General features: G+C 48.0%; 1 protein-coding gene across 2 annotated transcripts in view; it reads left to right on the plus strand.

The window, feature by feature from the left end:
• snx17 (sorting nexin 17) overlaps positions 1-12888 on the plus strand; it is a 28178-nt gene that overhangs the window by 11575 nt on the left and 3715 nt on the right. For both annotated transcript variants that reach the window (XM_060042273.1, XM_060042272.1), the window contains 7 exons: positions 1372-1482; positions 2305-2395; positions 4038-4125; positions 7795-7864; positions 8852-8944; positions 9376-9579; positions 12563-12691. In XM_060042273.1, the coding sequence (XP_059898256.1) occupies positions 1372-1482; positions 2305-2395; positions 4038-4125; positions 7795-7864; positions 8852-8944; positions 9376-9579; positions 12563-12691 (786 nt within the window). The remainder of the gene's footprint in view (positions 1-1371; positions 1483-2304; positions 2396-4037; positions 4126-7794; positions 7865-8851; positions 8945-9375; positions 9580-12562; positions 12692-12888) is intronic.

Raw genomic sequence — 12888 nt, forward strand, 5'->3', positions numbered from 1 at the left:
GGCCTCCCCAGGAGGGAGGGAACCAGATGACTTTCAACACACCAGCACACCCACATCGTCTGTTCACTTGCAATTTATTTAGTAATAAAGTTTTATTTTCCATGAGGGCCTTTTTGTTAAGGCTCTTGGTGAGTCCCTTCTCTCCCCTCTCTCGTCATCTCTCCTCTCTCATCTCACTCTCCTCCCTCCTGTCATCTTTCGTTATGCAGTTCTTGCACGCCACTCATAATGGTTGAGTCTAGAGCGCGGCAGTGTGTATCAACAGCCTTGATTTATCCGGAATGTTGGAAACAATAACCGTGCGTGGTGGGGGGGTGTACAAGCGGGTTGTTTTGAATCTTTGTCATGAGAAACAAAAACTCGTTCCTCTCTTCCTTTTTGTACCGTCGGCTGTTTTTAAATCAAGTCGGCTTTGCTCCAGATATTTTGAATGAATTAGAAACTAGTTCATTTTTGGGGGAAGTAGTCCTTTTACCGTGTTACCACGAATGATGTGTTGGCTAATGCAAAAAGAAGCTTGTTTGTGTTTTATTCACAAGGCAAACCGAACCGTTCCGCCGTTGTATTTTGGGAGTCAATTCTTCTTGTGTCATCATCTCAGGGTGGATTAGCAGTCAGCAGGCAAGCTGTTGTGTTTTCTACAAGACAATATTTCAACTTGTAATGAATTGAGTCTGTTGCTCTCTTGTGAAGTGCTGTGGGCCTGGGTGTTTTTAAACGTATTTGGTTTATCTCAACGTTCGCAATGCACAAACGTTTACTCTCATTATCCTCTCCCACGCGTTCCCTTCACAACAATGTCTTCCAACTTGTTCAAACTAAGTGTGCCTTATTGCGTCAACGCTATAAAATCAGGGCTCTGCACCGGGGGTAAATTTAAAAATGTTGTTCTTGTTATATATATATTCTTGTTATATACTTTATACTATATCCATTGCTCTGGCATCAAACATAATTTCTACAGCACTTTTAACAGCAACAGCAACACAAAGACATTTACATTTAGGGCATTTAGCAGACGCTTTTATCCAAGGCGACTTAAAATAAGTACATTTGTCAGAGGAGAAACAATATTCCACTGTCAGTACAGTAAGGATGTTCGTTGAACCAAGAGCCCATCACTAACAATCGCTAGGTTAACCCATTCCCCGTATACAACAGAGATAGCTAGGATAAGACGCGACACAATGCAACAATGCAAGTACCAGCACCACAATGCACACAGTGCGCAACACACAGAAGTGAAGCAACCATGAGAACAAGCCACTTAAAGGGAATCCTGCCTGTATGGAAGCACTGTATAGAGTGGCCGTAGTGTTTGGAAGGGCGTCTAAATAAAGGTTCCCTGTGTTGAATGTCCTCCACCACCAGGAGACCCAGCAGATCCCCACAGAGGAGGTGACGCTGGAGGTGGGGCTGTCCAACGGGCAGAAGGTGACCGTCAGCATCCTGACCTCGGACCAGACGGAGGACGTGCTGGAGGCGAGACACACTCACACTCACACTCACACTCACACTCACACTCACACACACACACACGTATTGTTTAAGATATTGTCATTAGTGGGGGCATCTCTCCTTCCTTTTCGACTGGGATCTCAACACCCTAACACTACACCATCCACTGGAGTATATACTAAACACACACTTTTCCTGCACACGATGCAGAATGTCTCTCCTGTTTGAACCAACCATTCCACCTCCAATCATAAATGACATGTATGGAATCCCATCTGCATACATACACCTTTACCTCCATGTAAAATATACAAACAGTCTGTGACACAGTGGTAGTATCTACATCTCTATTCAGTTTTTGTACAACAGAGCGCACAAAAAATAATGTAACTTCAGCAGCCACATGATTCCATATCGCAGCCCAGAAAGGTTGTAAAAGGTGGAGCCATTAATCAGCCTCCTTCTAGAGGGAGAGCGTAAATAATGAGTCCCCCTCTGAAGCGGGCCTCACGGAGAGCTGTGTGGGTGGTTGTTTAGGGCCAGGGCGGTCACTTATAAACAATGTCGAGCTCATAAGGGGTTGGGGGTTAGGGGGGGGCCGGTTCATACCCATGACCCACTTTGGGAAATGACATCGTTGTGTAATACCACGGGTCTTTGAGTTGAAACGGTCATCCGTTGTCGAAGAATAAGAATAACAAAAACATTTCTTTATCACCAAGAAAACCTCCCAACGTCGTCCTCTACATCCCTTTCCTAAAAGCACTTATTATGGTTTAGCGCCGTGTACACTAACGCAGCTTCCCCTTCCGTCGTGGCTCACGTTAACGTTGTGTCCCTCTGCAGGCGGTAGCGTCGAAGCTGGACCTCCCCGACGACCTGGTGGGCTACTTCAGCCTCTTCCTCGTGCGTGAGAGCGTGGACGGCGGCCTCACATGTAAGTTCACTGACTTCATCCAGAGACAAACGCAAAGCGCCAGACGAGCGAGGCCGAGAACAATCACTCTCAAACTGGAGCAGGAACGACAACGTGCAAAGAGCCGAGTTGACGGTAAAATCGTGGAGAAAGCGCAGAGCAGCCAGAGGACTCTGAAATATGAGATTCGTTAACATTGCGTCATCCTTAAATTAATTAAGGCCTTAAATTTACTGACATTAATAGGTATTTCGCTGCTTTATGAGGATGATGCGTCATGGCCTCTCGTGGTTTCGTAAAGTCTGTGTTGATGGATAAAACACAGGCTCCAGAGTTGTGTAGTGGGAGAGAAACAGATTAGACGAACTGCCGAACTTAGCAGGTTCAGTCAAGGACTTGCAATGTTTTGCGCAATCGCGACCACAATCTACAAAATAGGATGCTCAATTTAAGTTTAGGCGAGCATTGCTATCGAAATGCCACCGAGATAATTCTGGCAGCGGAGGGTATGCGGGTGTTTCATTCAGTTGCACTGAGAAAAAAACAAGACAGAAAAACACAACGTTTTTTTAATAATCAAGTGTCCCCCTCAGGGAACAGCGAAGTCTGTGTGTGTGTGGGTGGGTGCGTGCGTGCGCGTTTACGCGGGTGCACTCGTCTGTGTCTGTGAGACAATTTCTGTGGAGTAAGTGGAACGTGGAACCGAAGTAGACCTGCGGGAACAGCATCCCTTCTCTCCCCGGGTCTTCCAGGCAGAGATCAGATCATGGCTTTACTCATCCTTCCATTGGAAGTTTTCTACACTGTTGTGAAAGACGCAGCGCAGATATTTAGCGTCTGCAGGACGTTGACGGTCAGGGATAGCAGACGCGTTCCACGCTGCAAAGACTCGACTTTCCAGCCTCACGGCTGAATCCATCGCAGGACCAGTGGAGATTTCTCCCTGGACTCTCTGCTTTCCACTCCCACCTGCCAAATCCTGGTTTCCCCGTCTGCCAGGGTCCTGACATTCCTGTCCCAGCAGGGCTGGCAGCTTGATCCAAACGCAGCAAAAACAAAAACATCCCCCGAGTTTGTATTTCTTTCTTCATATCTTCTGGGCTCCGTGTTTGGACGGTTTGGTATCTGGAGGGCAACAACAACAACAGCCCCCTTCTGTTCTTGCATTCCCCCGCTCTTCAGCGTGCCACAAGCCCCCTAGGCTCCAAGAATCTCTGGCGAAAGCTAAGATAAAGCAGTATAAACATAAGAAAGCTTACACGAAAGTATAAATATAAGATGGAAAAGGTGAGCTCTGACTGTGAAATGTTTTATACAATTCCAAAAGACAACAAAAAGAGCTTGAGCAAACCTTTTGTGAAGCAGTTATAGTTTGAACACTCACACACCCTCCCTCCCTCCCTCCCTCCCTCCCTCCCTCCTTCCCCCCCTCCTCCCTCTTCCCCCGTCTCTCCCGGTATCCGTCCTGATGGGCTCCTCGTCTTCTTTGTTTACTATCATCCTCGTGATCGGATCATTCTTGGGCCGGTGCCGCAGGGCTGCTGTCAAACTATTCTGCTAACAATTTTTTTGCAATTCTTTCTCCCTCGGTTGCAATTCTAACTCTCTCGCTCTCCCCCCCCCCCCCCCTCTCTCTCCCCCCTCTCTCTCCCTCCTCCCCTAGTTGTGCGGAAGCTGCAGGAGTTCGAGCTGCCCTACGTCTCAATCACCAGCCTGAGGAGCACCGAGTTTCATATACTGCTGAGGAAAAGGTACATGTTTAGTCACTCACGCACTCACTCACTCTCAGACACGCACACTCATGCCATCCTCCTGTCATGTTTGCCATGACAACGGAGGAGGATGGCAGGAAACGATGCCCACTCGAAGAATAAATCTACTGCCGCAGAGAGCTCTGCCGGTAGGAACAGAGGGCAAGTAGGGGTGAAGCGTCCGGATTTAAGGACTGCTGCACGTAGACCGGACACTGGGGTTCGAACCCGGAACCCTCGGCCTGGGAGTCAAACACCACTAACCTACATCTGGGGCAGCCCACTGCTCCGCGCCCCTGGCTAGGACGGGTTTATTGTAGGGGATCAAATCAAGTCATCGGGCCTGTCTACAGAGTCTAGCATCCTGTAGACGGTGAGAGGAGAAGAGTCCAATTCCTTGCAACCCAGCTACAGCCCTCTCGCTCCCCATCGGTTCCTGACACGCCGCTGCGGACCGCCCGACCTCGGCATGGCGGCCCCCGGTTGCTGCGCCGCTCCCTGGCATCGAAGCACAGCTCACCCTGTATATGCGCCCTCGCATCAATCATTCTCCTCCTCGTAATCGTCCTCCACCGCCACCTCTGCCTCCCCTTTCTCCGCATCGTCCTCCTCCTCTATATCTTTCTCCTCCTCCCACTCTTCCTCGTACTCCTCCTTCTCCTCCACCGCCACCTCTGCCTCCACTTTCTTCTTCATCATCATCCTCCGCCATCTTTCTCCTCCTCCACCTCCACCGTCTCTTTCTTCTCCTACTCCTCAACCGCCTCTTCCTCCTCCTCTTACTCCTCAACCATCTCTTCCTCCTCCTTCTACTTCTCAACCATCTCTTCTCCTCTAATTCCTCCTCCTCCATCTCCTTTGCCTCCTCCTTAACCATCTCTTTCTCCTCTAATTCCTCCTCCTCCATCTCCTTTGCCTCCTCCTTAACCATCTCTTTCTCCTCCTCCTCCTCCTCCTCCTCCTCCTCCTCCCTCTGACGGAGCCCTGCGCCTTGACACCTCCCCGCTGTGTAAACTCTTGACCTATTTCAGGGGGGACGAGCACATAACTAACCGGTGGACTCAGATTCCAGACCTGCTGTAGGGTTCATTGAAGAATAAAACGCTCATGAGTGGCTGGTTGAGTCATGTCCCATGAGCTCATTTCTAAATCAACATTAAGTAGCACACAGTGAGGACGAATATTTCAAAAGATAACGATGCCTTTCTGGTCCAAAGAGGCTCTTTTATTTATTTATAAAAAAAACATTGCAGTATCGGTAGTCATAACTTAAGAAAAAATGCCTACGTATACACTAAGGAACAAAAGAGATGATGCAGCTTCACAAGTCTGTCCCCCCTCTTCTCATTTAATTACTTCTCCTTCTCACTCCTTCGCCTCGTCTCTCACCTCTCAGTCGGTGCCTTTTGGATCCCTGGCGGTTAAATTGGCTAACAACTTCTCCCTCCCTCCCACCCACACCCCCTCTCTCCCTTTGTATTGCCCAAATGATGAGTCACTCTCACTAAGGAGACTTGCAGGAGATTACAGAATGTTAAAAATATCCTGTGTCTCAATGCGCACCCCGGTGTGAGGGAGTCAAAGACTAAAGCAGGGGAGAGAGGGAGGGAGTCAAAGACTAAAGCAGGGGAGAGAGGGAGGGAGTCAAAGACTAAAGCAGGAGAGAGAGGGAGGGAGTCAAAGACTAAAGCAGGAGAGAGAGAGGGAGTCAAAGACTAAAACAGGAGAGAGAGGGAGGGAGTCAAAGACTAAAGCAGGAGAGAGAGGGAGGGAGTCAAAGACTAAAGCAGGAGAGAGAGGGAGGGAGTCAAAGACTAAAGCAGGAGAGAGAGAGGGAGTCAAAGACTAAAACAGGAGAGAGAGGGAGGGAGTCAAAGACTAAAGCAGGAGAGAGAGGGAGGGAGTCAAAGACTAAAGCAGGAGAGAGAGGGAGGGAGTCAAAGACTAAAGCAGGAGAGAGAGAGGGAGTCAAAGACTAAAGCAGGAGAGAGAGGGAGGGAGTCAAAGACTAAAGCAGGAGAGAGAGGGAGGGAGTCAAAGACTAAAGCAGGGGGGAGAGGGAGAGCGGGAGAGTGAGCCAGACTAAAGCAGGAGAGAGCGGGAGATGGACCCGATGACATCTGTGCGGACGGCCCTATAGCAAACATTGAAGCAATCCAAGGGGAGACGTGCCCGCCTCCTTCTGACATTCTTTCATATCCTTTGCGGGGTCTGTTTGAAAAAAGCGTGAATACGACTGAGTCTCAGTCCTCCCGCCCCCAGAAGTGTCAAAGTAATTTGCAGTAATGCAACTATTAATGAGCAGTAATTGTGGACAGCTGTGTTTGATTAAGAGCAGCCCAGTTGGGGGACCCCCCTCGGACCCCCCTCGGACCCCCCTACTCTGCCATGCCTGAAGCCTAAAGCCTTTTATATTGGGTTTGTCGGTTGAACATTTACACGTTTGTAAATGTTGTACTTTTTAGTGGTTAATTCACTGCGAATCAGGGAAATACAAGTTACATTGATTACTATCTTCATGAAATTATAACACACACAACATGCACATTCACACACGTATTCAGACATACACACATATGCAGGCACACACATGCAGACGGACACACGTATGCAGACATACACATCGTAGACACACAGGCAGGCAGACACACGCACGCTCACGTGCAAACTCGCACTCACTCTCTCCCTTCCCTTCGGACGGTGCTGTGGGGTTCTTCTGCCAGCGTGCGTCTGTGATGTTTCCAGCGGTGACTCCGATGTGGACGCAAGGCTTTAATTCACTGTGTGATGCGTTCGCTTATGGGTGCTGTGCCAGAATTAATTAGATCCTCGCTGAGTTAGTTTTCAGGCTTCCTAACTCCCATCTGTACAGCAGAAGTCATCCTGTCATATTGCTTTGGAGGATGTTGTTACCCACCATCCATAATGGTTGAGTTGAAAATCGAGAATGAGATTACTGTTTGTTTTGTGCAGTTGTGTTACATTGTTTCCTTAAAACTTCTATGCATGTGTGGACGTGTGTTTTCAGTACAACCTTATATGTTGTTTGAAGGAGATTCTAATATAGACATTTGTCAATAATTTGACACTTAAATCCAAAGATACTTAATGAAAATGGACTTCATTTATACTGCGCTTTACTAACCAGTGGTCACTCACTGTATGTGCTTTACAGTATTGCCTACCATTCACCCATTCATAAACACATTCACACACCGACGGCGGAGTCGATCATGCTAGGCGACAGCCAGCTCGTCAGAAGCAGTAAGGGTTGGGGTTCGTTCTCAGGAATACTTGGCTAGGAGGAGCCGGGGATCGAACTAGCAACGTTCAGGTGTTCCCTGTCAAATATGAACTCAGGGTTCAACAATTCAACCCTACTATTCGATCCTGACACAAAGAGATTCAAAGTGAAGCACGTACTAATGTACGCACTTATTGCATGTTGTACGTCCTTGCACTTAAAAATAGTGCTTGGCATTGTGTAGCATCTTAACCTAGCTATCTTTGTTGTGTACGGGGAATGAGTTGAGCTAGCAATTGTTAGTGCTTTGCACTCCTTCTTCTCACAAATGTACTTATTGGAAGTTGCTTTGGCTAAAAGCCTTGAATGCCCTAAATGTGAACGCAACCAAGGAACTGCTCAGGCATGTGTTCTGTGTTCTTCAGCTACTGGGACATGGCGTACGACGTGGACGTGATGGAGAACCGTGTGGGCCTCAACCTCCTGTACACTCAGGTGAGGAGCGTGTCTGAGGTTAAACCCACTCTGGGCCGTATCTCTGCAGCATTAACAGCCAAGATTCTCCTTTCTGTACGACGGCACCATATTGGATCACAGGGACGGAACAGGAAGGCCAAGCTATTTATTAATATAAGCTTTCAGCACATTCCGCTGTTGGATTGTTATTGTTTCCTTATGGCCACACACACACACACGCACACGCACACGCACACACGCACTCAGACCTAATACAAAGAGTAGCAGTTTAAATTGAGTTCAGGAGGATCGAGGACCCTTCTCTGATCCTATTTATAGTACACACACACAACCTCTAAGGCATGCACACACACATACACACATCTCTTCTTAAGCACATAGTAAAGACTGATTTGATTAACATCACGTGTTGTGAAGAGTGTGAAGAGTTTCCTGATTGCGAGTGTGTGCGTTTGTGTTTGTGCGCACACACGTATAACAGTATAATAATAATCTTTGCATCCATCCTTAGTTAAAGTTGGAATGAATAACTTTTCAGTTAGCTCACAGCCAAGCAACATAGACAAATCTCTAGTCATTGCTGATGGAGAATGTTGTCAATAAAGACCCATCCAATTATATATTCTACAAATGAGAAATGCTGGCCTACTCGCCCCTCTCTCTATGTGTAGAGGCCAGATTGCACCCCCATTTTCATTCTCCTACGTCATTGGAAAGGGAGGGGGGGAGATGACCTCACCGCTGGATCACACTCAATCAGACACAACTTTAAACTAACCAGGCCTCGTACAACAAAAAGCAGCCTACATTTAATAATATTTAGAAAACCTGCAGGGAATTTCTATTGCGAGATGGATCAGACTTGCGTCACCATTTGTTACGTGACCGAACGTTTTTGGGAGCTTGGAGATTGGACTTTGCAGTGGCCCCGTCTAACTTCAATGAGGTTAACCCCCCCCCACCCCCCTCCTCTGTTCTGGTCTTGTTGTTGCCGTGGTGACCCAGACGGTGTCTGACATTGAGCGGGGCTGGATACTCGTCAACAAGGACCATCACCGGCAGCTCAAGTCCCTGCAGGAGAAGGGCTCCAAAAAGGAGGTGTGTGTGTGTGTGTGTGTGTGTGTGTGTGTGTGTGTGTGTGTGTGTGTGTGTGTGTGTGTGTGTGTGTGTGTGTGTGTGTGTGTGTGCGTGTGCGCGTGCGCGTGCCTTTTCGGTGTTGTGCGGCCATCTCAACCACTACCAGTAATTGCTTCAGGACTCTCATTGGGTCTCCAAAAAAAAACGAATCGGTCACTGCTCATACATCCCCCTGTGCTGCTCCTGCTGCTCCTCCTCCTCCTCCTGCTGCTCCTCCTCCTGCTGCTCCTCCTCCTCCTGCTCCTGCTCCTCCTCCTGCTGCTGCTCCTCCTCCTCCTCCTGCTGCTGCTGCTGCTCCTCCTCCTCCTGCTGCTGCTCCTCCTCCTCCTCCTCCTGCTGCTGCTCCTCCTGCTCCTGCTCCTCCTCCTCCTCCTCCTCCTCCTGCTCCTCAGTTCATCCGTCTGGGCCAGACCCTGAAGTACTACGGCTACACCAAGTTCGACCCGTGCGTGACGGACTTCCCGGAGCAGGGCTGCCATGTTATGGTGAGCGCGGGGAACAACGAGCTCAACTTCCACGTCAAGCTGCCCAGCGAGCAGATGAAGGAGGGCAGCTTCAAGGTCACCCGCATGAGGTGCTGGAGGGTCACCTCCTCGGTGAGTCGCGCGTACACACACGAAGGCAGATGCACAAATGCAGATACGTAAACACACACACACACACACACACGCAAACACAGGCATGCAGACACTCAAACACACACACATGCAAACACGCAATCACACAAGCGTGACAGGCAAACACACTCACGCAAGCAAACACGTGCCGACGTATAAACACACACGCACAAACACACATACACACGGCACGTACACAGGAAAGAGGGGCATGAATCACCTGCTGACTCATGCATAGACACGCAGACACACACACACACACACACACACACACACACACACAAACAAGCAGACACACACAAATATGTAGAAACTCACCGACACAAACTTGCACAAACACGTACACACGTATGGAGAGTGAGAAAGACTTTAGTAGATATTCGACACTCTCAGATCAGTTGTCTGTTTAAAAAAAAAAAGGGTATTAAAATATTGTTTTCTATGATCGGTCGGTGGCCTCGGAAAACAATCTGTCAAAAGAAAAGAAAATATTTTCCACTGTTGGATTCACCTCAGAAAAACATTGTCGAAATAACACTTTTCCACAGTTGCTGTTGTTGGCCTCTGAAAACAATCCCTCAAAACTTAAATATTTTCCAAAGCTTGACGATCCCCGAAAAACACACGGAAAAAAAAATTCAACGAATTCCGCAGGGTTCGTTTGTTTTCCTCGGGAAAACTGCAGTTTTCCGCAGTCCCCGCTCCCCGGAGTTCCCCTCCATATATCATCAGGCGATCCATATTGTCCTTGTGGCTGTCGCCGTGCCACACGCTCTCCCTAGACTCCTGCCAAAGGCTGGTGGCCCCCCAAAACCCATCTTCGTTAGTCCCGTCGGCCAAACAACCTTCCCACCTGGGCCGGGGCCTGGCATCGACCCGCCAAACACACGACGCACGCACAAACACTGACTCCCCCGGCTCTCCAGTGATTATCTGTTCAACCTTAATTCATCCGGGAGATTGATTACCAAAGACAATTTCCAAGAGCGTTGTTGCAGACAGGAGGCTGTTATTGACATCAATAAATATTAAACGGTATATGCAACAGAATAAAAATCCCTTTCATGAAATGGTTAAGAACGAAATAGTAGTTTTTTAAGGCTGGTTGTCGACGCAGTTCCATGAAGTGCAAATAATATCAAATATTTTTATACTAAAGTACAAATAAAATCTTGGTACCGATATCATAATATGGCGACTTGACCTCCACGTGAGAATCAACCAGTAATTTCCGATTCATCCATGTGTGTGTGTCTATGTACCACCATATAATATCTCCAGAATTCAATAGGCAGTTTTCTTACCTCCAACTCCCAAGGAGAGAAGCTCATGTATTCCCTTGGATTCACGGTTCACCAGCACACTGTTGCCATAGCAAAGCTTCAAGAGATCTCTCAGAAAGTCTCATTTGAACTTTTATTGAAAAATATTATTTTGAGTGGTAAGCGCATTGGGTTTGGCAGGGTAATTATTGTTGAATCACTCGATTCCCAGCATGCAAACCGCCTTCCTGACTGTTGTGCATGTAACGTTATCTTTGTTATTCATTTTCGTTTTAGTTTAATCTTTAGGTGTGTGTGTGTGTGTGTGTGTGTGTGTGTGTGTGTGTGTGTGTGTGTGTGTGTGTGTGTGTGTGTGTGTGTGTGTGTGTGTGTGTGTGTGTGTGTGTGTGTGTGTGTGTGTGTGTGTGTGTGTGTGTGTTTAATTGAACAACCTTACCCAACACACACTGGCTTATCAATGTTCCTGAATAATGGTACGCAGAGAGCGTGATTGATGCTCGAAGCATCTGACCCCCCCCCCCCCATCCGTCCTCCCAAAAGCTCTACCCCTGAACTCGTCTTGTCTGAGGGGCTATCGCGTTGGGGACAGGAAGGGAGACGCGCACATAAATGAAACAAACAAATTAAATGAAAACAAACCGCTAAATTGACTGCAATTATGTGCAGAGCCCCAATAGCTTCTAAGAGTAGAGTGTTTGCTCTCTCTGGGGCTCGTAAACTGGGAACACACACGGACTCGACAGCTGGGGCCAGAATAGCACAATAAAGTTTGTGTTTGGTTGTGTTCTCTTCTAGACCTCCAATCACAGGAGGCCATACAAACCGTGCCCTCCTCATCGGGGGGGGGGGGGCTGTTATCATGTGATGCAGCCCCTGTAAGAACACACAGGCGTGTAATGAGTGAGTTCTGCTGATGGGGCGGGTGGGGCTGAGGCAGATTACAGGATGCAGAGGGGGTGGGATGAAAGCCCCTTCTCCGCCTCCCACCGTGGAACATGAGGACTCTGGTGAAAGAAATCTACAAGCTGACATTAGGGGGTGATGAAGGTGTTTAGAGGAGGAGATGGAACAGTCTGATGATGATGATGATGATGATGTAGGTGTTTAGAGGAGGAGATGGAACAGTCTGATGATGATGATGATGATGATGAAGGTGTTTATTAGAGGAAAGGGAACAGTCTGATGATGATGATGATGATGAAGGTGTTTAGAGGAGGAGATGGAACCGTCTGGTGATGATGATGATGATGATGATGATGAAGGTGTTTAGAGGAGGAGATGGAACAGTCTGATGATGATGATGATGATGATGATGAAGGTGTTTAGAGGAGGAGATGGAACAGTCTGATGATGATGATGATGATGAAGGTGTTTAGAGGAGGAGATGGAACAGTCTGATGATGATGATGATGATGATGATGTAGGTGTTTAGAGGATGGGATGGATCAGTCCGGTGGTGATGATGATGATGATGATGAAGGTGTTTAGAGGAGGAGATGGAACAGTCTGATGATGATGACGCTGATGTTTAAAGATGGGATGATGATGACGATGTTTAAAGATGGGGTGATGATGATGATGATGATGTTTAAAGAGGGGATGATGATGATGCCGCTGATGTTTAAAGAGGGGGATGAAGATGGCGCTAATGTTTGGTGTGTCCTGTGTGGATCCTGCAGCAGGTCCCGGTGGCCAACGGCAGTGCGGGCCCCTGCGGATCGGCCAAGCTGGACGTGAAGCTGGAGCTGGCCTTCGAGTACCTGATGAGCAAGGACAGGCTTCAGTGGGTCACCATCACCAGCCCCCAGGTCAGACGCCACACGCACGCCCGTGGCCCGGGGGGGCGGGATTAACGGGTTCATTTTTTTTCACTTTTACATGAAACGTAATTTTATTAGTTTTAAACTACGTGGTTTGCGTACCCTCGGTTCAGAGTTTTTTGTTTATCGTTTTATATTTTTTATTGAAATATTCTTACATACAAAACAAAATGGGGCATCAACAT

The sequence above is a fragment of the Gadus macrocephalus genome, chromosome 21, assembly GCF_031168955.1.
Source record: "Gadus macrocephalus chromosome 21, ASM3116895v1".
NCBI lineage: Eukaryota > Metazoa > Chordata > Actinopteri > Gadiformes > Gadidae > Gadus > Gadus macrocephalus.